The sequence below is a fragment of the Neoarius graeffei genome, chromosome 4 (genome assembly GCF_027579695.1).
Source record: "Neoarius graeffei isolate fNeoGra1 chromosome 4, fNeoGra1.pri, whole genome shotgun sequence".
In the NCBI taxonomy this organism is placed as follows: domain Eukaryota; kingdom Metazoa; phylum Chordata; class Actinopteri; order Siluriformes; family Ariidae; genus Neoarius; species Neoarius graeffei.
Window position 1 is genome coordinate 33,407,204 of NC_083572.1, and position 27,934 is coordinate 33,435,137.

The following is a 27,934-nucleotide window of genomic DNA, read 5'->3' on the forward strand; positions in this document are numbered from 1 at the left end:
GAGTCCGCATTATATGGACTTGGAATGGAATTGCTACCGCACATGCTGCGCCGACTCTTGCCAGAACAAAAATGCTTATGTGGTTGAAGCGGACCGACCGCGGGGAAGAAACTGAAAGCCCAGACATAACGTCTCCGGGACCTTCAGGATCCAAAGTGTCATCGCCTGGTCTGCAGGCAACGCTAGCAACTGAATGAACTTAATGAACACTGTTAGACACGTTATAAAATACAACAGGAATGATGTGGATGATATTGACGGAAGATACCGTTCAACAGAATAAGTGAGTTTTCTTGGTGTCTTTCTAGTTCAGAAAGTTTAGTCAGTCAGCAGCACAACTAGGCTCGGACCTGGCACTATGTTGATGTTCCACCCACGTTTCGGCAGCGAAAGTTCATAAAATGGATAACGGAAAGTTCATAAAAATGGGAAAGTTCATAAAAATGGATAACGGTAACGGATAATGGAAAGTTCATAAAAATGGATAACGGTCTCATCTCATTATCTCTAGCCGCTTTATCCTGTTCTACAGGGTCGCAGGCAAGCTGGAGCCTATCCCAGCTGACTACGGGCGAAAGGCGGGGTACACCCTGGACAAGTCGCCAGGTCATCATAGGGCTATGGATAATGGTAATGGTGAAAATTATAAGTTGGCCTTATAAGTGCCAACAGATATTCAAGGTATAAGTAGATGAAATGAACATAAAAGGGGTCTTATTTTCAACTAAAGTGTACTGCAGATGTAGGGAATTGAAACATTTTCTGAATGAGCTAGTTGGCCCCTTTAAATAAACGGGTATCTATTCATACAGTGAGATCACCAAAGTTTAATAAACTGAAAATGCAATAACTGTAATTTTGAAGTAGATGATGTATAGGACATGTGTCGCTTGTGTCTTGTGACTTATTGTAAAAATGATATAAAGGGTTCAAAATCGCATAGTTACAAATATAATAGTAACTTCATATGATAATATTAACCACTGGTTATTTCAGAGAGGAAAAAAAATGGGGACACTATTGCTTCCATTCGGGACAATACAACACAGAATTCGGGACCACTGGGGGACACAAAGAAAAAAAGTTAATTTCGAGCCCTGCCCATCTGTGAAATTTGGTGGTAGTATCATGGTTTGAGCCTGTTTTTTTGCATCTGGGCCAGAAAAGTGTGCCATCATTGATGGCACAATGAATTCTGAATTATACCAGCGTATTCTCAAGGAAAATATCTGGACATCTGTCCGTGAACTGAATCTTCAGAGAAGTTGGGTCATGTAACAAGGCAGTCGCCACAAAGCATGCAAGTCCTTCTGCTAAAGAATGGTTGTAGAAGAATAAAATTAATGTTTTACAATGGCTGTCGGTGTACCTTAATCCAGTAGAACTTTTGTAGAAGGACCTGAAGCAGCTCATGTGAGGAAACCTACCAAATTGTGCAGAGCAGCTTCAACTCTAGCAGAGGAATGGGCTAAAATTCCTTTTAGCCGATGTCCAGGACTCAAGTAACCGGAAACATTTGTTGTGTAGTGGGGAAAAACTTGCATCTGGTGTTAGATGCTTATGACCATCAAATGACATTTTATATCTAAAGTTTTTTCACATGCATCAACTGTGTCCCAGTGCTTAATCTTTGTCGATGTGTTCTAATTGTTGCATTAAAAAGGGCTGTGATTGGCTGTCTGTGAAGGCCAATAGGCAGTGTCTCCAATTTCAATGCCTTTGTTCTGACATGTTTCTTTTCTATTTTGTTCACCCAGGGTCTTCTTGAGAAGTACCTCATACCCAATGCTAGCCAGGCAGAGAGCAAAGTGTTCTACCTGAAAATGAAGGGAGACTACTACAGATACTTATCTGAGGTGGCATCTGGCGATGCAAAAAAATGTGAGCCAATTTCCTATTGGTTTGTAATGACGATGCAGGAGAAAGTAGAAAGTCTGTCAAATGGGGAAGTAAAATACAGATGTCCTATTCAGTGAATTCTGGATGGTCACCATTTGAGGTGTAATAAATGCCTCACAAAACTTAAGTATTCTCCTCTCACTCAGGTGATTTGCTATGTTAATATTAACAGCTATATTCTAATGACGAGCTATGTTGATGTGATTCCATAGGCTACAAAGACTAGTGGTGATATTTTGTAAATACAACCTGGTTTTCAAAAAAGTTGGGATGCGGTGTAAAATGTAAATAAAGATAATGTGGTGATAGGCAAATCATGGAAACAGTTTCACTGAAAATAATAAAACATATCAAATGTTGAAACAAATGTAACTGTTTGAAAAATATATGCTTGTTTTGAAATTGATGCCAGCAACATGTTTCAAAAAAGTTGGGACAGGGGCATGTTTACCACTGTGTTGCATTGCCTCTACTTTTAACAACATTAAATGTTTGGGAGCTAAGGAAACCAATTGCTGTAGTTTTGAAAGTGAAATATCTCATTCTTACCTGATTGTAGGATTTCAGCTGCTCAACATTTTGGGGTCTCCTTTGTCATTTTTCATTTCATAATACGCCAAATGTTTTCCATGGGTGATGGGTCTGGACTGCAGGCAGGCCAGTTTAGCACTCTGAGACACTTACTACAGAGCCATGCAGTTTGGCATTGTCTTTCTGAAATAAGTCAGACCTTCCTTGATGAACGTTGTCTGCCTTGCTCCAAAACCTGCATATATTGTTCAGCATTAATGGTGCCTTCCCAGATGTGCAAGCTAGCTATGCCATATGTACTAATGCACTCCCATACCATCAGGGATGCTGGCTTTTGAACTGTGTGCTGATGAGCCACGTGGTCCCTCTTCTCTTTAGCCTGCTGGACATGGTGTTCATGATTTCCAAAAAGAATTTCAATTTTCGATTTGTCAGACCACAGTCCAGTTTTAGTAGTTCACCTCAGGTCATTTGTAAATGAGTTCAGACCTAGAGAAGGCGGGGGTGTTTCTGGATATTGTTTGTATATGCTATTCTTTGCATGATAGAATTTTAACTTGCATTTGTGGATGCAGCAATGAACTGTATTCCGACAGTGGTTTTCAGAATTGTGTCTAAACCCATGCAGCAATTTCCACTACAGAATTGTGGCTGGTTTTAATGCAGTGCCTCCTGAGTACCTGAAGATCACGGGCATCCAATGTTGGTTTTCAACTTTGTCCCTTGTGTACAGAGATTTTCTCCAGATTCACTGAATCTTTTATGTGCCCTAGATGTGATCCATATCCTTTGCAGTTTTACATTGAGATGTTCTTAACTGTTTGACTACAATCTTTCAGAGTGGTGAACCCCTTGAATTGATGGTCCACCACCAGGGGGTGTGGGTTTTTTATTTTTAATTACATTTTTGTTTGAGCACCTGGTCCCAACTTTCATGAAGCGTGTTGCTGGGATTAAATTCAAAATGAGCATATTAAAAAATAAAATTTATTTTAACGTTTGATACGGGTTTTTTTTTTTTTGGTACTATTTTCAGTGATGGGGTTCTCCATGATTTGCTAATCACTGCATTCTGTTTGTTTTACATGGCATCCCAACATTTTTGGAAACAGGGTTATAGGAAAATAAGATTGGGTGCTATGTGTGCGTGCCCCCCCCCCCCCCCCCCCAAAAAAAAAAAAAAACCTCAGATAATAGGCAGTAGTGTCCAGAAACACCTTGACTAAAATCAACTGATTATATTTTTGCTGCAGGTCACCAAGTCCATAAGTATTTGGACAGCAATACACTTCATAATTTTACCTCTGTGCACCACCAAGAAGTGGCTGAAATGTAGACTTTCTGCTTCAATTAGTCTTTAACACATTATATTAATTTTAGGAATTGCAGCTTTTTTTTTAACCTAGTTCCATTTTCACAGGCTCAGAAGTAATTGGACAAACTAGTATAATTAATACTATAAAGTATGAGGATTATTTTTAATGCTTGGAGGCAGATTCTTTGCAGTCAGTGACTGCCTGAAGTCTGGAACCCATGAACATTGCCAAATGCTGAGTTTAATCCCTTGAGATACTTTGCCAGGTCTTCACTACAGTTGCCTTCTGTTGCTGCTTGTGTGTGGGTCATTTTGCCTTCAATTTTGTCTTCAGTAAGTGAAAAGCATGCTCAATTTTTTGACTCGGCCATTTAAGAACAGTTCATTTCTTTGCTTTATGGTGGGTATACACTGATTTTTGGGCATCCCAGATGAAAGATGACCAACATGAAAAACGTGGCAATGTCTTTGGTTGTGGCTCTAAAATGGTGGTCCTGCATTGCACTGTGAGAGGTTCAAAGATGCCGGTCACGGTATTGTGACCAAAGATGGCCTCAAACAAAATTATGCCTGTCAAATTTAGGATGACCATCTCAGTGTGACTGCTGCTGCAAGTCTACTAATCAACCAATAAGAATGCAGCAAGAAATTATCAAACCAGCAAAGGCTTAATTATTGCTTAGCTTCATTGTTTACCGCTATAGCAGCCTCAGGTGGATGGCTTACTATAAACCTATACAGTTACTGAAGTCTCAGTCTGTAGGTGCCATTCAAAAGCTCTTGGGTTGCTTTCATGCTTTGTTCTGGGTCATTATCCATCTGTACTTTGAAGTACAGTCCTATCACTCTTGCAGAATTTGACAATCTGAGAAGAAAGGATAGCTCTATATACTACAGAATTCATCCTGCTACTTCTATTAGCAGTCACATGAATAAACACCAGTGACCCCAGTTCCATTGGCAATCGTACATGCTTGTGCCCTCTGTTTGACAGATGTATGCTTTGTCCAAATCTTGTTCCAGAACCTGGCAGGCTTTTTAAGAGGTCTCTCGAAATCTGATCTGGTCTTTCTGTTCGAGAGTTATTGGTGGTTTGCATCTTTTCAGTAAACACAATATTCCCGAAGGTGTCTTTTGATTGTAGACTTTGACAGTGATTGTGCAACCTCCTTGAGTGTTCTTGACTTGGCTAGAAGTTCTGAAGGGGTTTTTCTTCACCAAGGAAAGAATTGTGATGATGGACTTGAGTTGTCTTCTGTGATCTTTTGGTGTTGCTGGGCTTGTTCGTGCATTCCTTCATAAGAATATACCAGATTGACTTGGTCACTCCGAAAGATTCTGCCATTTCCTTGAGTGGTCCATTTTGTTTTTCCAACTAATGATGACGACCTTTACTTGTATCAGCATCTCTTTGGATTGCATGTTGAATTCCCATGAACAGCTGCCCAATGCGAATTCAACATTTTGGAATTGACTTGTGTGGTTGGTTATTTATTAAATCTCTTTAATTCCTCATGAAATAAGGAAACAGGCCGTAACTGGACATGAAACTGCTTGCCAATTGTCCAGTTACTTTTGAGCCTCTGAAAATGGTGGGACTGTAAAATTGCTGTAATTCCAAACTGTCAATGCAATATTTTTGTTAAAACCATTTGAATTAAGGTTGAAAGTCTGCATTTTAATCACATTTGCTTCATTTCTTGGGTTAGGTACTGAAAGCTGGTGCCAGTGGCACCGGTTCCTATAGGATCTGTATATGCCAGACCAGATTGCAATGCAGAATTCCGTTGCCTCATTTTGGTGGCACTTAAATGCACTGTGGTAAAGTTGGTTTTATATTGAACATTTCGCTGCACATTTGAGATTCTCTCTTCTATATCTCAAAAAACAAATGCACAAAAAATGTTTTCTCTTACTCTGGAGTGGAAAGAAAACCAAGTACAGGTAGTCGTCGACTTAACGACTTATGTGACTTACGACTGATCGACTTTACGACCATCTGGTTATGACTGACAAGTGTTTCCCAGCTGAGCTAGCTGAGTGTATGACAGTTTCCACCCCAGCTCCCAGCAGCACCCAGCATCCAGCCAGTGTTGCCAGATACTGCTGATGGTTTCCAGCCCAAAATATGTTCAAAACCCACCAAAATGCACTTAAAACCGCCCAATCTGGAAAACCAATTACCTGCATGTCAGATTAGCTCGTGCTAATCTGACATGCAGGTAATTGGTGCTTCATGGTAATGGTGTATAAATAGTGCATGACATGGGCAACTAGTTTTCTGCCATAGTCTGCTACTTTGCAGGATATCCAACATATTGAAGTGTTGGATTAACAGTATGGGTTCAGTACAGTGGGATGTAAGACTCAAGTATAGTATTACACAAATCTTACAGAAGTAGTACAGTAATAAAGTCGTGTATACAAAAATGATGACTAAATACATAAATTGAGATTTCCACATTCTGATGGTTGTGGTAGTTGGGCATAAGACGTGCTCATTGTCATCGCTGCCGAACGTGATCCAGGCTTGAGGTGAACCATGTTTGGTTGACTTTGCCAGAATTGCAGTAGTAGAGTGGCCAGTTCCTTTCTGCACAGTCACATGCACATTCATGCTGATGGACATGCATGTCTTTGGACTGTGGGGGGGGACAGGGAGAACACGCAAAGGCCCGAACCCAGAACCTTCTTATTGTGAGGTGACCGTGCTAACCACTGCACCACCATGCCCACCCAGAAGACCCACAAGTGTAATATTGCGTCACATTACTGCACTCGTACTGTAATGTGTTTTTATAGCATATTTTTGTTAATGATTTTAAAAATGTGCATCATTAACGAGCGATTACTCTTACTGTATAAATTCATTGTTCCATTTAAATCCAGGGTTGGTCTTGGCAACTACAGTAAAATTATTTTGAAATGTTTTTTGCTAGCTTTTTTCTGCAAACAAATTGAAATGAAAGCCAGTTTATTTGCTTTATATTATACTCAATTCTTCCTAATTAAGATAAATTAATAAAATCAATTTTCTAAAAGATCAGTTGAATAAAGCAGTTGCTTTCTGGTGCTCCGAAACAGATGTTGCAGGCAATATAATCACTGCACCTCATGTGCCATAGTTCGTTAATATCACACTTGCTCTGATGGCAGCTGATGCCCACTGTTAACTAGTAACTTAGTTACCTTACAGTTAAAATGCCTAAATATTTATTGTTCAAATTTGCCTTAGGAAAAAACCCCATTCTTTAATGTTGCTGACCTTCTTTTGTGCTTTTAACAAAAAAGTAACAATTTAGGCACTGATGCACCATTTTAAAAATATAGTTTAATAGTGGTATTAGAAAAATCAAACGACACCCAAACCCTGTTCATTTCAGATTCATTGTGGTGTCATAGAGGCAAAATTATGAAAATCATGTCACTGTCCACATACTTATCAATGATGCATCACTGATATCAGGTCCAGATCACTGGCTTATTTAGCTAGCAGACATGTAACAGTATCTTTTGCATTTGCTTTTCCATTAAGCAATGGTTTGTCTAATTTATTGGAGCAACATTAGACAGTGATTCATGTAGATAAAACTTGGTCTTGTTGCCATACTTTGTAATTTCAACTGACCACCCAACTGATGCATTATATTTTTTTTCAATTAAAAGAAATGATATGCAACTTTTTGACATGGGAAAAGTTGTTTTTTTTGTTTTAAGCCATGGTAAACTTAAATGATTTTCTGTTAAATAATTGTTTCTGAAACCTTTTTGCCTGTTGAAATTTTACCATGGATTTTCACTTATGTAATTATTTTTGTTGCACAGTAACGGTGGACAACTCTCAGAAGGCTTACCAGGATGCATTTGATATTAGCAAGAAAGAGATGCAGCCTACACACCCCATCAGGCTGGGGCTCGCTCTAAACTTTTCTGTGTTTTATTATGAAATCCTAAACACCCCGGAGCAGGCCTGCAGTTTGGCAAAGACGGTGAGTGGGGTGGGGAATCAAAGTAAAGCATTTAAGACAAAAATAAAATGTAATGATGAGGCTGTGGAGTTTCCGAACAGTATATTTTGCCAACTAAACCCCAAGCCTTGCATTGCTTTTTGCTTATAGGCTTTTGATGAAGCGATCGCTGAGCTCGACACTTTGAATGAGGACTCCTACAAAGACAGCACCCTGATAATGCAGCTACTAAGGGACAACCTTACTGTAAGTAAAAATTCTGTCTATTACCCCCTTGCTTATTCGCTTTCTCACTTATGCTTTTAAGAGCCCACCACTGCAGACACTCTGCCTTCACTGTATCTTATGAGAGAACTGGGGTTGTGCATCACACTGTAGCTTATCAAAATCAGTTAGGTCCATAAATATCTGGACATTGAAAAAATAATTAATGAATGACCTCAGAGTACAGATTTTAAACTTATTTCCATACAAATCAGCTGAATGTTGTCAGAAATACAGCACCTTATATGGTCTCCCCTTTTCAAGGGACTAAAAGTAATTGGACAAGTAACTGCTCAGCTGTTTCATGACCAGATGGGTGTTATTCCCTCAGCATTTTACTTACAAGTAAGCAGGGGGGGAAAAAAACCTTCAAGTGTGGCATTTGGAATCTGTTGTTCGCCAATATAAAGTTCAAAGAGCTGTTGCTGCTAGTGAAGCAAGCCACCATTAGACTGAAAAATAAAAACACATCAGAGAGATATCAAATGTGTTTTTTTTTATTGTCTGTGGCCAAATCAATATTTGGTACATTCTTAGAGAGAGAAAGAGAACTGTCAGCTCAGGAACACCAAAAAGCCTGACTGACCTTGGCAGATGACAGAATTCTTTCCCTGGTGAAGAAAAACCCCATTCACAACAGTTGGCTGGATCAAGAACATCCTCCAGAAGGTAGAAATATCTGGGTCAAATAATCAGTCAAGAGAAGACTTTACCACAAGCTGATCCCTTTAATAAAGGGGACCTCATAAAATGTTCTGCACTTTTTACACTGTTCACCTGACTTGGATTTAAATGTCCTTAAATTAAAGCTGAAAGTGTATTCGTTATTTTTCAACTCCAGTATACTGTGGTAGACAGCAAAAATATAAATGTCCTAAGAGTCAGTGACCTTGACTTGTATAATTGAAAGCTTGCATCTCAGCAGTTACATCCAGCAGACATCATTACTTTGAGTTGATGTGCAGGAGAGAACTGCTGTACACATACAGTGCCTTGAAAAAGTATTCATACCCCTTGAACTTTTTCACATTTTTCCACCTTACAACCATGAACTTAAATGTTTTTTTTTTTTTTATTGAGATTTTATGTGATAGACCAACACAGAGTAGCACATAATTGTGAAGTGAAACGAAAATGATAAATGGTCAAAATTTTAAACAAATAAAAATCTGAAAAATGTGGTGTGCATTAGTATTCAGCCCCCCTGCGTCAATACTTTGTAGAGCCACCTTTTGCTGCAATTACAGCTGCAAGTCTTTTGTGGTATGTCTCTACCAGCTTTGCACATCTAGACACTGAAATTTTTGCCCATTCTTCTTTGCAAAATAGCTCAAGCTCAGCCAGATTGGATGGAGAGCGTCTGTGAACAGCAATTTTCAAGTCTTGCCACAGATGCTCAATGGGATTTAGGTCTGGACTTTGACTGGGCCATTCTAACACATGAATATTCTTTGATCTAAACCATTCCATTGTAGCTCTGGCTGTATGTTTAGGGTCATTGTCTTGCTGGAAGGTGAATCTCCTTCCCAGTCTCAAGTCTTCTGCAACCTCCAACAGGTTTTCTTCCAGGATTGCCCTGTATTTAGCTCCATCCATCTTCCCATCAACTCTGACCAGCTTCCCTGTCCCTGCTGAAGAAAAGCACCCCCATAGCATGATGCTGCCACCACCATGTTTCACAGTGGGGATGGTGTGTGCAGGGTGATGAGCAGTGTTAGTTTTCCACCACACACAGCGCTTTGCATTTAGGCCAAAAAGTTCAACTTTGGTCTCATCTGACCAAAGCACCTTCTTCCACATGTTTGCTGTGTCCCCTACATGGCTTCTGGCAAACTGCAAACGGGACTTCTTATGCCTGTCTTTCAACAATGGCTTTCTTCTTGCCACTCTTCCAAAAAGGCCAGGTTTGTGGAGTGTACGACTTATAGTTGTCCTGTGCACAGATTCTCCCACCTGAGCTGTGGATTTCTGCAGCTCCTCCAGAGTGATCATGGGCCTCTTGGCTGCTTCTCTGACCAGTGCTCTCCTTGCTTGCTCTGTCAGTTTAGGTGGACGGCCATGTCTTGGTAGGTTTGCAGTTGTGCCATACTTTTTCCATTTTTGAATGATTGATTGAACAGTGCTTCTTGATGTTCAGAGCTTGGGATATTTTTTTATAACCTAACCCTGCTTTAAACTTCTCCAGAACTTTATCCCTGACTTGTCTGGTGAGTTCTTTGGTCTTCATGATGCTGTTTGTTCTTCAGTGTTCTCTAACAAACCACTGAGGCCTTCACAGAACAAGTGTATTTATGCGGAGAGTAAATTACACACAGTAGGACTCTATTAACTAATTAGATGACTTCTGAAGGCAGTTAATTGCACTGGATTGTATTTAGAGGTATCAGAGTACAGGGGGCTGAATACTAATGCACATCACATTTTTCAGATTTTTATTTGTTTAAAATTGACCATTTATCATTTTCGTTTCACTTCACAATTATGTGCTACTCTGTGTTGGTCTATCACATAAAATCTCAATAAAAAACTTAAGTTCGTGGTTGTAAGGTGGAAAAATGTGAAAGTTCAAGGGGTATGAATACTTTTTCAAGGTACGAGTAGGTGCGAGTCAATGATACAGTTGGTCATGTTTTGCATTTCATGTGATATTTTCATGAGCGTAAAACCCATTTTACACTAAAGGCATCACAGCATGTGCTTCACAGAATGGAGCATTCCTTTCTCTTAATTTCTGTGCTGTTTATTTACTAAAACTTGGAAAAATAAAAATGCATTACTGCTGTGATTTCTGGAAAATTTGTCCATCCAGTGAAATTGCCAATGCAATGCCTGCTGCAGTAGGCTACAGACTGAAATTACGCATGTGATTATGGGCATGCAATGCAAAATATAGTGCAAATATTGTATTCTCAAGTGTTTGGGCTGTGTGATATGAACAAATTTTTATATCTCAGTATTTTATACCAAATAAAGTGGTGCTTGAAAATTTGTGAACCCTTTAGAATTTTTCTCTCTCCATAAATCTGACCCAAAACATCAGATTTTCACAAGTCCTGAAAGTAAATAGAGATGAGACAAAAATGTTAGAGATCTTGCAGTCACGTGACCGGAAAGTTAACAGCCGCCATCTTGTCGGTAAAAAAACACAGCTGAATACTGCTGCACTCGTGTACAGAATGGATCAATTTCAACCGACAGACTACACGGCTCATTTTTCTAATGAACAGATAACTAGATATATGTCGTAAAATAAACGATCTACAGATTAGTGACCCTTGTGGCTTACCGGACGGAGTTTTCACGACCGTGTCAATGGATATTGAACTGCCAGAGGTGGAATGCCCAGACGTGTATAATTACCTCAACAACTTTCCCTCGCTGTTCAGTGGTGAAGCACTGCGTGATTATAAATCTCTGCACAGTTATCTTTACAGAAATTCAGGATTTGTCAGCGACTCAGATGTGGCATCTTGTAAACAAGAAAATAGCAATCCTCATTGGACGGATAAGTCACTTAAGTATTGAGTATAGCACTGACCAGCCAATTATAGAATAGAATAAGGTAATTCCAGCTGTAATTCCAAATCGTCCGTCTTGTTTACCATGGATCTGGCATTGGAGAGGTAGAGGCTTAGCAGTGGAGGTTTGAGTGGCTGTTTTTTGAGCTTAGTCAACAGGCCGGCTCTGCAGCCTCGCTTTTGCTTCCACTCCCGCCGCCGCCTCCTTCGCTTTGCTTCCGATAACAATCCACGGAGACCCCGCTGGTCTCGCTATCTCGTCCAGAATGTTGTGCATGTGATGGAAATCGCTACAAACCGTCATTTTCTGCTGGAAACCAATGTCCATTAAGTCCATACGGTTGTAGTGGATATTGAAGTCCGATACAGACGAACAACACGCAAAAATACACACAAAAAACATAAAAACGTGCACAGGCAGGGAGAGCTTGTAGCTGCAGCCGTTGTAGTAGAATTGTATATAGTAGGGTTTTCCAGAAGAAAAGGTAGAAGTAGAAGGCGGAAAGCGTTTGACCGACAAGATGGCGTCTGTCACAGTCTGGATTGGCTGTGACGTCACATGCCATATCTCTCTACTTGGTCAGAGGAAAATTATCTGGTATTATATATTGGTGGCAAAAGTATGTGAAACTTTGCTTTCATTATCTGGTGTGACCCCCTTGTGTAGCAATAACTGCAGCTAAATGTTTCTGGTAACTGTTGATCAGTCGTGCATGTTGGCTTGGAGTTTTAGCTCACTCAGGGATCCGGATGGTGACTAAAATGCTCGCCGATGCGGTTAACTTTTTAATTTTGCGACCTACAGGCAAATATATAAATGATTTTAGAAATGGCCATAGTTTTCGTTTTGTGCGCGTGCGCTGAACTCATCTCCTTGTGCCTGTCTCTACCTGCCCCATCGCATGAACTGTCTTGTACAGTTTCAAATGCAGAAGCTTCTCAGAATCAAGCTTATTGCCAAGTATGTTCTCACATACAAGGAATTTGCTTTCGTGTTTGGTGCATGAATAAAGGTGTTTTTTTTTTAATTAAGTATAGGGACAAAAGTAGAAATATAAAGAATGAAAAATATGAAATCTAAAATGTACAGTTAGTAAATAAATAAACCTATTTAAGGGCATGTGCAATAGATTATTTAAAAAAAATTATTTGCCTGCCCTGCAGTGGTTGAAGTGTCAAACGGAAGTAGCCTAGTAGAAGACAGCAGTGTTCCAGCTTGTTTTATTTTACCAGGGTGCTGCCCTCTGTGGTCAATCATGTGCACCCTGCCCTCAAATACCAGCACCATGCTCAAATTTATATGTGCTCCAATCATAATTTTCCAGAACTTTACAAGCACCTAGCACATGCATGCTGCCACAGAAAGTGTTCCCTAACGAGTGTTGCAGACTAGCAATGAAGGTAATGCATGTTGACCAATTATAACACTATTAACGAGGGGTTATAGATGTGCTCTGTTGACCAATTTGTGTTATTACAATAATGAGTCAGTGAAGCAAGGTACATTTTGCAAAACTGCTGTAGCGACAAACGTGCGAAAGAAAAAAGAATTGGTAAACGCAGCAGGGGGCTCACAGAACCTAGCATCTCTGTTTGCCAGAGCATAAGTAGATCTAGAAGTTGAGGACTAAACAAATTCAATCGATAGTTAGGACCAATAGATCTAAATTCTAAAGCAGTATTAATTAATTGATGCTATTAGGATTACTATTATTAGTAGTGTTAACTAACATTAGACTGTCATGTTAATGGGTGATAGACGAATGTAAGTGCTGAAAGAGTTTATTGAAAAGCATGCTGGCAAGAGGTTCCAAAACATCCTTGCAGCACACACTGCTTGCTCAGAGCAAAACTGCGTGTGGATGAGAGTGACAGTTCGAGGTGTGAACGTGTGCTATTATGAAGCATTGTATTAAACTGGTTAAAGTTTCAGATTTGCTTACTGTAATTTACCTTGCATAGTTGCACATACAGTGACATGCAAAAGTTTGGGCACCTTTACTGAAAATGTCTGTTACTGTGAATAGTTAAGTAAGCAGAAGATGAACTGATCACCCAAAGGCATAAGGGTAAAGACACATTTCAGCGTTTTCTGCAAGATTTGGGTATTATTTTTGCTTTGTACAATTGGAGAGTGAAAAAAGAAAAGGAACACCGTGCAAAAGTTTGGGCACCCCAATACATTTGAGTACTCGGGTAACTTTTACCAAGGTTCCAGACCTTAATTAGCTTACTGAGCTGTGGCTTGTTCAAATTCTTCATTAGGAAAGGTCAGATGATGCAGATTTCAAAGCTGTATAAATTCTGACTCCTCAAACTTGTCCCTAAAATCAACAGCCATGGGCTCCTCTAAGCAACTCCCTCACATTCTGAATAATAAAATAATTGATGCTCACAAAGCAGGAGAAGGCTACAAGAACGGTGTTTTCAGGTAGTCGTTTCTTCAGATTGTAATGTTAAGAAATGGCAGTTAACCAAAACAGTGGAGATCAAGGTGAGGTCTGGAAGATGAAAACTGCTCGTTGGATTGCTAGAAAGGCAAATAAAAACCCCTGTTTGACTGTAAAAGACCTTCAGAAAGATTTAGCAGACCCTGGAGTGGTGGTGCACCGTTCTTCTATGCAGTGACACCTGAACAAATATGACCTTCATGGAAGCGTCATCAGAAGAAAACCTTTCCTGTGTCCGAGCCACAAATTCAGCGTCTGAAGTTTGCAAATGAACATCTAAATAAGCCTGATGCATTTTGGAAACAAGTCCTGTGGACTGATTGAAATCAAAATATAACTTTTTGGTCACAATGTGCAAAGGTATGTTTGGAGAAAAAAGGTTGCCAAATTCCAGGAAAAGAACACCTCTCCAACTCTGAAGCATGGGTGTGGATCGATCATGCTTTGGGGTTGTGTTGCAGCCAGTGGCACAGGGCTCATTTCATTGGTTGAGAGAAGCATGGATTTGAATAAATACCAGCAAATTCTGGAAGCAAACATCACACCATCTGTTAAAAAAAAGTTGAAGTTAAAAAGAGGATGGGCCCTACAATAAGACGATGATCCAAAACGCACCTCAAAATCTACAATGGAATACCTCAAGAGGCACAAGCTGAAGGTTTTGCCCTGGCCCTCACAGTCCCCTGACCTAAACACCATTTGAAAATCTGTGGATGGATCTAAAAAGAGCAGTGCATGCAAGACAGCCCAAGAAACTTGTAGAACTGGAAGTCTTCTGCAAGGACAAATGTGTGAAAATCCCCCAGGTAAGAACTGAAAGATTGTTAGCTGGCTACAAAGTGTTTACAAGCTGTGATACTTGCCGGGGGGGTGTTACTAGGCACTAACCATGCAGGGTGCCCAAACTTTTGCTTGGGCCCTTTTCCTTTTTTGTGATTTTGAAAATGTAAAAGGTGAAAATTTGTTTTTGCTTAAAATATAAAGGGAATGAGTCATCTTTTAACTTTATTCCTTTTGGCGATTCGTTTCATCTTCAATTTGCTTAACTGTTCACAGTAACAGCAATTTTGACCAGAGGTGCCCAAACTTTTGCATACTACTGTAGTTCACAACACATAAATCCAATGGTTCCAATTTCCACTGGAGCTGTGATAAGATTTCAGTAAATGTTACTAGGTTGACAGGGGATAGATTAGCATTTCAACTTTGCTGTTTTAGTCCTATTTCCACAAGACACCATTACATCATAACGGAAAATAAACGGTTTTTCACTGCCCGTGGGAATGGGGTAAATGTCCCAGCTCTTTCTGTCACCAGTAGATTTTAGCACAATTTCTTGCATACCAAGGTGATTGGGGGAGCATTAGATTTTTGAGAATAAGTTAATGGCATAGAAATGAGATCATCCAATTTGCCTGCAGCTGACAGTATTGTATCAAATTCACATGCCTATTAAAATTTCCTTCAATAAAATTTCATATTTAGTATTTTGATCATACATTGTGCTGATTTTCATACGTTTTGAAAATGAAGAAATAATGGCATAGGAAATGAGCAAAAAGTAGTTTGCTTGTATTGATAGTCTCAGAAAATGTCAAGTTTATAGGTCTATTATAGAAAAATTCCTACAGTAAAATATTGAGCCTTTTCATCATACACGAAATCAAATTTCATAGGCAGTTGACATTTTTCAGACTTTTTTGGGGGGGGGTTGTGGTTTTCCTTACATCAGCTATTTGCTGTGATTTGTTTACATCTTTTGTTTTATTAACCAGGCCCACAGTAATTGGTGTCAACTGTTATGGTGACCCTGCCTATGTGTAATCGTACTTATTTTGTTTTCTTGTACGTGTTTTCAGTTATGTTATCAAGGCAAAGCTCAATAAAATAATTTAACAATACATTTACTATTGTTTATAGTTCAGTTTAAGTTTGTAGAACATTACATGAAAGTCATTCCTTTGCTAGAGAAAGAGATGCATGAACTAGAGTTTATAGACTGCAATAAGAAGATACACTAACTGATTTGTAGAAATTACAGCAATGTCAGAGATCCTCAGTAAAGTCTGACTGGCAAGCATCTGCACTATACCCAATACATATGTACTGTACATATGGGGATGCATACGACTTTACCAAACTCTCTCTCTCTTCCCCCCCCCCCTTTCCCACAGCTGTGGACATCAGAAAACCAGGGTGACGAGGGAGATGCTGGAGAGGGCGAGAATTAAAGGCATTGCACTTCACTGTTTAAATCCACCCACACTCTTGATCTTACACATACAGCCCATAGTTCCCTACTCCATCCACTTCACCCTAACTTGCCTTTCTGTATGACGAGCAGCATGAATTGTATCTGACATACAAGTCTCTGCCCCTCTGAGATCAAGGCACAGGGTAATGTTCAGGTCTTTGATGGCCGAGATGTTTTGAACGTGTTTTTCGGAGGGGAGGGGGTGTTTGAATATGGGGGTATTGTCTTAATACTGCTAATTTTTTTTTTTTATAAAGAGAATTGTTCATCAGGTAATGCATTATAGGTTCCCCCCCCCCCCCCCACACTCCTATTGTCTCAGTGGTTTTATCACAAAAGGTTATAAAACTGTCCAGTTAATTTAATCACTGTGATGCTTAGTCTGTCCCACCCCCCACCCCACCCAACACTTCTCGATTAAATTGGAAATAGTTTTATTGGTATGAGCAGTACAATTCTGTTGCAACTCATACAGAAAGGAAGTAAACAGGCTGTATTGTGACACTGACTAACATGCATTACTGTTGTTGTTGTGCAATGTTTATAATTTTTACTTTGCATGAGTCCAAGAATGAAAATAAAAGGGACCTGAGGTCATTCCAGTTGTTCTAAAAAAATTTAACCATGAGCTTCAACATTCCATCAGTAAGTAATAGACTTTCATGAAACCGGATTGTCTATCCTGATGAACTGTCAAAGGGCAGTTAAGTGGTGCTGTTTAATGCCAGTAAAAAAAAAAGTCCCTGAACACACACTATACAGTTGCATAAGGTGAAAGATGTCTTGAATTGAAATGTAAACCTACTTTAAAAAAATTAAGCAGTTAAAGCTTCTGAATAAATTTATTTAATCCTTTCCCACTTCCAAAAAGGGTTCATGATCAATACTTATTGTCCCCTGTAATTGAGACGATGGGAGTATTTGCGCTGTCTTTCTTGGTCACAGATACATTTAGTCCTGGTATAAATTAAGTTTCTGGTAACCATGAGAACAAACCCACTGTGCTTTCAGCTGTTTGAGAGATTTTGCAATTGCCAGAATTTTCTGCTCCAGTTCGGATGCAAGTTTAAAAATTCCACTTTAGCTGTTTAATGGTTGAGGGTACTATTGCGCTTTAATGAAACTAGAGGATTTTTAAGGGGTTAGGCCAGATCTTCAGTGTCACAATACCTTGTCATGTCATTAACATTCTACTTAAGTGTAGAACTCCTGTCTCCAATTGAAGACATGATGTTCATGCACTGAAGTAAAAACATGTCTCCCCATAGCTGAACAAACAGCAGTTATTCTATGCTTGAGGAAAAAAAAAATACAGTAGTGAATATGGAGCCAAGCCTGTCTGTATATCTGGTATCTCCGATTGCTTTTGTTTTTACTGACCAGTATTCTGCCTCCAGTTAGCTTCTGTGATGGTTTTATCGCTTTAGCGCGCACGTGGTTGTGAAAATTTTAGACTAGCTTAAGAATCCCAAATAAAAAAAGGAAAAAAAAAATCGTAGTAGAGCCCTGGTTATTGATGTAATACTAGATTTGTGTACGTCTTTAAAAGTTCTAGTTTCACCTTACATGTTATAATCAGGAAAAATGTAAACGACACTTTAAAGTGAAATAAAAGTTTTATTGGTTCCAAATTTGTCTTGGTTGAGTCTTCATTTGCATGTGTATTGAGGATCAAGTGGCAGTATTATGCATTTAAGTGACTCTTGTAGGTTTCAGTTGTGCACTTAAAATACCTAGCCTAAAATTTATGCCCTTATTTCTAGTTCATTAATTGAGCTCAGTGATTGTGTATCAAAGATTTAAGCCGGCACAAGTTTCATACGCCCATGTAAATAACTGAGGGACATTTGTGGCAATGTACTGCAAATTTTATTCATTTTACAAAATTGATTTCCCTGAACTTAGATAGTGAACTTCCAATATTTGAAGTTTTAAATATCTGAACCTTGGGGGGGGGGGGAAGTACAAACCCCTGCATTGTGATGAAAGTATACATTAATTGCATGACTTCTTGCTGTTTTATACAAAGACTAGACAATTGATGGTATATTTCTGACAAGCACTTATGATTGGTATATGTAGATTAATATTGCTGTATTGAGGTGCCTGGCCCAAATACACCCTATAAACTTAAAGAACAGGAAGCTGATTCAGTGTACTCACTGGCCACTTTATTAGGAACACCCATACACCTGTTATGCAGGCAAATCAAGTTAATGTTCACTTCAACAATCAGAATGGGGAAAAATTGTGATGAGACTTTCACTGTGGCATGGGTGTTGGTGCCAGATGCCCTCGTTTGAGTATTTCAGGAACTGCTAGGGTTTACACAGCATGGTGTGAAAAAAGTGACAGTTCTGTGGGTGGGAACACCTTAAGAGGTCAGAGGAAAATGGCCAGATTGGTTCAAGCTGCCAGGAAGGATACAGTAACTTTCCAACCATGGTGAGCAGAAAACCACATTAGGTTCCAGTCCTGCCAGCCAATACCAGGAATCTTAAACTCAATAACAAGTTCCTATTAAAGTGACCAGTGAGTATTTGGACATGAAATTACTTTATCACCTCAAACATCCCTCTTTTAAGTAACCAGTCTGAATGTATCAAAGGAATGGTGCACATTGGAAAACTGGGATAACTTGGGGCACTTAAGGTAATGCAAAAGTTATTTCATCTTCAGTACTTCTTGTAATAGCTTCTGTGCAGCAGTGTTGTTGGGCTCTATTTTGAGCAAGCTATTAAGATCCTCCATGCAAGGTCTCTTGGTCTGTAGAGGAAACAAATCACAAATTTAACAAATTCTATGCATTATAGTATCTGGTACCACTGGTACTTTTCCACAGTTAACATTAAAATGACAGTATGTAGAGAATTATTTTGACACTAGAAGTTCATCAAAAGCATAGTGCATGTTTTATTTCTAGGGGCATAGCAATTAATAGTTCTGATTTTGGTACAGTAATTATACCAAAATGTGCTATTTGGACAAAATTTTTCATAAGCCTTTGTTCTTCCAGGGAGATTACAACAAATACTAAATCTGGACTGGGATATTCCTCAACCACTTATGGGTGTGGCTTAGGAATATCCAAAAACTTTTGGCAATATAGTGCATGAGTACCATGTCAGATTATATTGCTAAAGTACAGGGGCGAACAAATCAGCAACCTGGCCAACTGAGGATATTTTCAGGTTAGATTTTTTTTTTGGGGGGGGGGTTAATTCCCACCTGGAGAATTTAAGCACTTAATTGTCTTCCATCCCACTTCTGTATTAAATTCCCCTTTGAGTTGAATTGCATCAGCTACCACTTGACCTAGTTAGTTAGGTTTCCAGACATGGACAGACTAGTACTGTAACTTGAACACAGTCAGAAATCATTTGTCTACCCTGACAATTATTTAATATATACACAGAGTACCAGTAAAAAGTTTAGACATGTTCTGTTTTTCTACATTGCAAAAATGCTGGAAACAAACTCGAACATGAAACTTAACACTACCCCATTTCATATTTTAGATTCAGTGTAGCCATCACTTAGCATGACAGCTCAACTATTGGCATTTTCTTCACCAGCTTCATGAGGTAATGACCTAGAATGTGTTAATTAGCAAAAGTTCTTGCCTTTTTGATGCCTTGAGACCATCAAATAGCCCTCAACAGCTGTACTAATCCATATTACATCAAGAACTGTGCAGCTAAAGAGAAATGAGTCCATCATGACTTTCAAGTGTCTCAAAAAAAAAAAAACCCTAAGCCCACAGTATTAGGTGGTATCTAAACTTGACCGGTACTGTACGTACACAGTCTGGCCCAGTATATCTCACTGAGCACATGAGGTACAACTACTCATTCATGCATTTAGCAGAGCCTATACATGTCAGATCTGCCTTAATATCAACAAATCTTTGACAAAAGGTACGTAAATCATAAATTCAGTGTGTTGAGTGCAGGATGAGCGTTAATTCTTGTGCTTGTCTTTAGTAATAGATTTGTGATGTGTATTAGTTCTCTGACAGAAGCACATCCAGACTCTAGAGGGTGAGCAGCATAGTTTCTGTAGGGGGAAAGTCAGGATGCCTTGGGTAACATTAGCACTCCCTCAACTCCAGCATAAGAGTCCTGCCAGCAGGGGAAAAGGGTGATGACTCAGCAGCATAATTGCAGAGCCAAAGCTAAGGCTTGCCCAACGAAGCACCATTGCTCTCTGCTTCACATGTCTGCTTTCCACAGTAAAGCACCTAGTGAGAAACCTGAAAGACCTCTGGTTATAGGACACCATCTTGTGGCATGTGAAATTAGCTAGGCCTTAAGAGGCCCTAGTAGCTTTACTTGGGTGTATACGGAAAACCAGGGCGCCGGACACAGCAGGTAATCTTAAGGGTGCATAGCTTTTCAAAGTTAGTTAGAACAAGTTTGTAAACATTTGCCTTCACTAATGTAAATGTCCGATGCTGTAACATGCCCTGGCTCCATCCCAATACAGCAGAGTGATGTAGTTTCCACTGCTGGTGGTCTAGGTGCTGCTCAGAAAACAATGTGAGCTTTATAGATAATGGGAGTAATTTTGAGGATAAGGCTGGTATCCATGCAACTCAAGAAGGTGCTGCTCTCATTTCTTGCAACATAGCCCATAGTCTCAGAACAGGCTTAGTTAATTTGTAACAATCTAGAGCCAAGGCAAGGGAGCAGACAAACAGGCTAACCTGACCAGCTGCTAGTTGCACATAATTAGGTTCCATTATATTCAGACTGTTGGTTCCAAGCTATACAAAAAGTAGAAATTCAGTTGTTTACACAAAGCCTTAGTTGTTGGATACTTTAAAATATTGTGTGATAACCAGGAAGACCCCCTGAAAACAGCATGTGTCCATTCTAGATTCAGTAGGTGTTAATCAGATCATAGAACCCATTCCTAATGGTGGTCTCCCACTCAACATTCAGGTTAAATATAGAAAATAGTCACACTCCCACAGTCTGAAGCTCCCTCCAAATCACTCATCTTATTTGAAACACATCTGAACAATGTATGCACCTTGCCACACTACGGCAAACATGCATTGTCAACTGCTGCAAAGTAGTATCACTAGTTTTCCAAAGTTATCAACTTTGGATTACTGTTAGGCCCAACAGAACTTGATCAGGCAACTGAATGCTTAAATGTCAAAGTGCCAGTATACTTTATTTTTCTTGTAAGTAGAACTATTATCTAGAAGGGGGGAAAAAAACTAGCACACTGGTATACCAATTACACATGCATCTTATCACTCAATGTAAATGGCAAACAAAATTGGTAATATTCCAATTAGCATGGAAGCAGAGCCTCTTGAACTATAGAAACTGTTCGTGTTGCTAGATCAATGTTAGTAGATGCAAAAATAATCCTAGATTATTTACTGTAGTAAAATTAACTAGGAATAAGACCACCACAACCCTGCACACCTTTATGTAGTGATTTTTTTTTAAATGGCAAAACTTAATAGTAAGTTTGGCTTTTAATTTAAAGCCAGACAATAAGTAAACCTGTAGATAATATAACTCAGATCAGTGATTAGTGTTTTACTCCCTTTAGAGAGGACTGAACTAACCCCCAGTTTCCTCTTCAACTCGTGTACTTGTTCCTTTACCCCCATGATTCTTCAAACAGATGATACCAGAAACAATCAAACCTTCTAAAAATGATCACTACTTCCATCAACACTGGCTATGTACTGAAATCCTTTAAACTAGAAGTCAAACCCCTGCTTACAAAACCTAACTTTGACCCATCAGCCACCCAACTACAGGCCACTATCAAACTTCTTTGGCTCAAAAGATCCTAGAAAAAGCTGTGAGACAGAAGTTATGCTCACACCTACATAGGAAAAACATCTATGAAATGTATCAGCCAGGATTTAGACCTCATCATAGCACTGAGACAGCATTAGTTAAAATAGTAAATGACGACCTAGCAGCCTCTCCTTGCTTGTATTGCTTGACCTTAGTGCAGTTTTTGACCATAATATTCTCCTTGATGGACTGGGGGGTAGAGTCATTGCAGTTAAGGTAATGGCCTTCTCCTAGCTCAGGTCATTTAACTCATCAGTTTACTGATGTAAATGGTGATTTTTTTTTCTAATGCACACCAAGGTAAAGTTTAGTTCCACAAGGTTCCGTCTTAAGCCTCCTACTTTTTTCCTTTCATAAGCATGGTATTAGCGTTCACTGTTATGCTGATGACACACAGTTGTGTTTCAGCAAAGCCAGAAACGAGACAGCAGCTTAATACAATTGAGGAATGAGTCAAGGACCTTAGACGCTGAATACTTAATGTACTTGTATTAGGACCACATGCACCTAGACATGAGCTTTCTGATTACACACCAACTCTGGCTGGCCTTTGTTTCTTAATGTGCAGCAATAAAAGACCTTGCTGTGATTATTGACTCCAGTCTTTCATTTGAAACTGATTTTATATATTGGTAATATTTCTGAGATGAAAGAAGGCTATCCAAGTAATGCCATACCGTCGATGTTCCAGTAGGTGCATAAACAAGCTCCAGTTAATACAATACAGCAGTAAGAGTCCTAACCAGAAAACATGACCATTAAATTTTGCACCAATTATAAAATACTACTGTTGACCTATAAAAGCACTGAATGGTGTTGCACCAGTCCCTAAGTGAACTTCTGGTCTTTTAATGACCTGCCACACCTACTTAGATTAAAAGGTGCAGCCTCTTGCTTAGCTTATTAGGTAAAGGAGCAAATCTGGAGGGTTCTCAGGCATCGTGTGTTTTGGTGAACTGGAATGTATGGATGCTGTCATTCTCTCACTCAGGTCTGTTGACTGTGTGGCTGGCCCCTTTCTGGCCTCATGGCTGTGTTACTTCCTGGTTCTCCTTTTTAGTCATGCTGGAGTCTCTGCTTTTACTCAGTGCATCATGTACACTGTTCTTAACCATTAGATGACAACAGGTATACCCAACAATCTGTGCATGTCTCTCTCTCTCTCATATTACACGTCACTCCTGAGAAGTGATGCTTGAGCCATCCTTATGCCCTACTTCTAGCTGAGGATCTATCACTTCACTCCTGTGGAGGATGGCCCCATAGGGGCAGCCTAAAGATACACTTAGAAGATGGCTCTGGCCACTTAAGCCCTTATAGCAAAACTGTAGTCTTACTACAGTTGCCATAATTTTAAGACTATAACAGTTGGTAACTTCAACCAGAGATGTCAACATACACGATTTGGGCATAGCGGCTATGGATTTGAAGTACAGTTATGGTGCTACGTGTAGACCTGAATATAATACATTTTCAACCGGTTTTGCCTGTGTATTGATCAAAAACATTTTTGGCATTTGACCTGTGTAGGTCATTGTTTACACCGATTCGAATAATTCCAGAAGTGTATTGCATCCTTATGTTTGCTGCGCTGTGATTGGCTGAGAGGTGACCTGATTCATGCTCCTGGCCAATCACAGCATGTGTTAAAAGTACTCAGAAATGCACAGTAGTGAGGCAGAGTCGTTTTCCTGGAAGCAAATTGGATTCGTTGATCATGTTCCAGAACTGAAACTGTTGATTTCTCTTACAAATTAGCGTTAGGTGTGAAACAAAGACGGACCATGGATTGTGAAGGAATCTCCACTGAAAAAGGAGGCTATGTGAACAGTAATTTCTAGCTGAGTGGCTGTGTGTTGTACAGTCAAAATTGGACCAAAAAAAAGTCACCATGCCTACTGTACTCTGTGTAGATGTGACTTCAGCACTATGTATATTCCAATGCAGAGTGTGAGCAAGTGTTCAGTCTTGTAATCAGAAAATCAGACTGAGTTCAAGCCAAACATGAAGCCTGAGACTGAGCAGCCTGGTCACATACAAGCAATTCATGATTGCCAAAAGTTGAGCGTGCCACCACTAGTCATACAACAGAAGTACACTGAAGAAAGCAAAGTCAGCTACATACAACAAATTATCAAAGTAACTTCATGTTCACTTTTAATTAAAATGTTGTATGGATGGGTATCTTTCAGCATTGACTCAAGTCCAATATTAGACTGGTGTACAGTTCAGGAAGTAAATACAGTATTAATTTTGTTATTGAAAGACCTATACATAAACCTTGTCTTTTACTCTGGCTTTTGTTGATCATGATAACTACTGAACACAGTACAAGCTCAGTTATCTGAACCCTTTTTACTTCATTTAAGTGAGCCAAACTTTCTCCCAGAGAGTTTGGATAATTTAACTTTTACTGTACAGTAAAAACACTGCATTTATTTTCCTCAAATAGTAGCTCAAAAATGGCCTAGATTGCATCTCTGAGCTTCCCTGAAATTTGGGTTTGAGATGCTACTCTCGTTTGTCAATGCTGGCATCTCTGCTTCAACAAAATAGACCATGTCAAAACTATAAATTAATTTCCTGATTACACAATTGCATTTTTTTTTTTTAACTATATAAAAGACACACTTCTAGAAGCAAGCCATTAATAAACCCATCCTCATTTGGGTGATGTGTGATTTATGTTATGTTCTCAGAGTTTTTCCTTGCCACCATCACCTCAGGCTTACTCATTAGGGATAAATTTAAATCATGTTTAAAATCTTTTTTTTTTTCTTTTTTAAAAAACAAAGCACCTTTACAGATTGTCCATTGTTAAATGCACTATACAAATAAGTTGACTATCTAAAAATCAAGTAATCATGTGGCAGAATTGCAACGCATAAAATCACGCAGATACAGGCCAGCAACCTCAGGTAATGTTCACATCAACCATCATATACACAGCTTTGTTACTTACCTTCAGCTCCTTGTGTGCCTGTGCACGTCTGTACAGGGCTTTAACATTAGCTGGGTCCAGCTGAAGAGCCTCCTCGCAATCCTTCACTGCTTCCTTATACATTTGTAGTGACAGATAGCACAGAGCCCTAAGTGCACACAGACCGAACAGTAATCTTGAACATTACACCTAGGGTCATACAGAGGTAATAAACCCATCTTCAATCTTGGTTCATAAATCCAGCATTGGGAAGCAAGTTTGACTGGTTTTTCCACAAAATTTGTAGACATTCCAACTAACATGAGTGAATAAACTGGATTACACATTCAATTTTAACAAGAGACCCAAAAGCTTTACAGAATTCTTGATGTATATCCACGGTCTTCTGGGTGATGCTGAATAGCGATATAGTTATATTAAGAAAATCAAACAGTACTATGTTGAAAGGATGTTTGAACATATTGTGAATTAGTCTGGTTATGAGCAAGGTGACGTTTTAAAACATAAAAACTAGCAATTTGTAGGAGGTCTGCAGGATAAGATTATCCATTCATGCACAAGGAGTCTTGAGAACAACAGTGACGGAGGGTGAGGCATGAGATCAAACCTCAAAAACATCCATCCCACTTTACTATAACTCCGTGTCCATGAACTGAAATTTGCACCTTTACCCGAGAGAAAGGCTATTTAGCAAAATGCCTGAACCTTGTGATCAAAGCAGACATATTGAATCCTAAAAAAGTAATATGCTCCATCAGTGTCTCATCAGTTGGTTTGGGCCATTTGTTTGCATGATCTGGGTCTTTTATTCTGTGGTCTTCATTTGTGCCAAATCTTAATTAAACAAAACAACCCACATGGAGAACAAAATCCATGCAGAGAACACAAAATTCCACCCAGAAAAATGCCTTATAGATTTATTTTCTACATTATATTTTAGGTAGCTAGAGTTAGCAAGCTAGCTGTATGCATCACTTCAGGCAATATGCAAAAGGAAAACCTCCTACCATACACTAGATGGTGCCATGTTCGTGACCACCTGTTGTAGCAGCTTGCGTCCTCGTCGTTTTTGCACCTAGTTAATTGTTGTATCTAGTACGCTACCTGTCTTGTTTTAAACATTGATTGTCCAGTAGAAGAAAAAAAAAAAAAGATGCTTTTTCCTCCCCCAATGGTCTAGATACTTTTGTTGCTCTTCTTTGCCCTCAGATCACCTCAAATGACTTGACATCATACTTGCAACTCAGCTGGCATTACCTACACACGCAATTGACTGTTGCAACCAGACAAAAGTTCTCAATTCTGTAGGAGCCAAGGAGATGATGGTGGGGTTGCAGAGCCATTGTTAAAAGAATGAAGATGGGGGGGGGGCACATACAGTAGCTCTAAAGATGCCCACAGTTCTACTGTCCTGCCTCCTCTTGGCAGATCTGACCACAACTTAGTTCTGCTCATACTATGATACAAGTCAGTTATTCAGCAGCAACTAATGACCGAGGAAATGGGCCATGACGAACAGCGCATGGTGCCCTGGAAGCTACTGACTGGAATGTCCTGTATGAACTACATGGTGAGAACACTGATGGCATAACAGACTGTGTCTCTGAGTACACTGGCTTCTGCAACAACTACTCAATTCCCATTAAACAAGTCCACTGCTACCCAAACAACAATCCCTGGTTTACCAGCTACCTGAAGGCCCTACTCCACAAAAAGAAAAAGGCATTCATTCAGTACCGGAGGCCAGATGGAGTGCAATCCTGTACAGAGGGAACTAAAACAGAGACTGAAAGAGAGAGTAAAGACTACAACAGAAAAATACTGGAGAAGAAACTGCAGAAGTTAGATACTTTGTCCCCATAGGGAAACTGTTCCTCAGTGAGTAAAACATTGGTCTCCAGCATGACCATACAAGCAGCTTAAAAGACACTTCGACCATTCAACACACATGCACCAGTCATATCACAGTGTTAATACTGCACTTAATCCAAGATAATCAAGGCTAGAGATGTCTGGAGTGGGATAAGAGAGAGAACCTGCTTCTAGAGGAAAGGAGGAGGTGCAGCTAAAGGGACTCTTAAGTGGGCAAACAAGCTGAACCATTCCCCCCCCAACAGGTTCAACTTTGCCCCTCAACCTTAAGCAGCCCCCAAACTATCCCTCTGGACCTTGTCATGTCCCCCACTCTCCAAGCTGGATTTTACATCATGGCCAACCAGATGAAGAGAAAGCTAGAGAGACTTCACCAGGGCAAGGCTGCTAGACCAGATGGCATCAGCCCCAAGTGCTGAAGGCATGTACTGACCAGCTATGTGGAGTACTCCAGCACCTTTTTAACAGGAGTCTGCACATCAGGAGGGTTCCTGTGTTATGGAGATCATCATGCCGGGTGCCAATGCCCAAGAAGGGGTGTCCTACAGGCCAACAGCAGTAACCTCTCACATAATGAAGGTAATGGAGAAACTTGTCCTAGCATGCACATATGCATATTTTTATATTACACACACACACCACTGGTGAGCTCAGCATTAGTACCTGCATGCGAGTGTGGATGATGCAATAATATACATACTGCAGAAGGCTTACTCCTCCCTGGACATAGCCATGTATGGTGCAGATCATGTTCTGTGACTTCATAAGTGCCTTCAACACCATCCAGCCTAGACTTCTGCAGGATAAATTGGAGGACATGCAGGTGGATGCCCCAGTGGTTGCATGGATTGAGACCTACTGGACAGGCAGACCACAGTTTGAGGCTACAGAACTGCAAGTCCGCACACCTAGTGAGCAACATTGGGGCCCTCCAGGGTACTGTGCCATCTCCCTTCCTGTTCACAATCTACATGTTGGACTTTCAGTACAACTCCAAAAATTCTCTGGATGCTGCCATTGTAGGGCGTGTGCTGGGTGACCACTAGGGAGGTATACAAGGGCCTGCTGGACTGCTTTGTGAAGTGATGTGGGAA

General features: G+C 39.8%; 2 protein-coding genes across 5 annotated transcripts in view; one reads left to right on the forward strand and one right to left on the reverse strand.

Annotated features, from left to right (window-relative positions):
* The window catches only part of ywhaba (tyrosine 3-monooxygenase/tryptophan 5-monooxygenase activation protein, beta polypeptide a), a 107,526-nt gene that overhangs the window by 78,181 nt on the left and 1,411 nt on the right, over positions 1-27,934 (forward strand). For all 3 annotated transcript variants that reach the window (XM_060919138.1, XM_060919139.1, XM_060919137.1), the window contains exons 3-6: positions 1,758-1,881; positions 7,571-7,734; positions 7,864-7,959; positions 16,120-27,419. In XM_060919138.1, coding sequence (XP_060775121.1) covers positions 1,758-1,881; positions 7,571-7,734; positions 7,864-7,959; positions 16,120-16,176 — 441 coding nt within the window. In that variant the 3' untranslated portion in view covers positions 16,177-27,419. The remainder of the gene's footprint in view (positions 1-1,757; positions 1,882-7,570; positions 7,735-7,863; positions 7,960-16,119; positions 27,420-27,934) is intronic.
* The window catches only part of tomm34 (translocase of outer mitochondrial membrane 34), a 54,915-nt gene continuing 44,777 nt past the window's right edge, over positions 17,797-27,934 (reverse strand). For both annotated transcript variants that reach the window (XM_060919136.1, XM_060919135.1), the window contains exons 7-8: positions 24,990-25,116; positions 17,797-18,965 (exon numbers count right to left, since the gene is read on the reverse strand). In XM_060919136.1, coding sequence (XP_060775119.1) covers positions 18,864-18,965; positions 24,990-25,116 — 229 coding nt within the window. In that variant the 3' untranslated portion in view covers positions 17,797-18,863. The remainder of the gene's footprint in view (positions 18,966-24,989; positions 25,117-27,934) is intronic.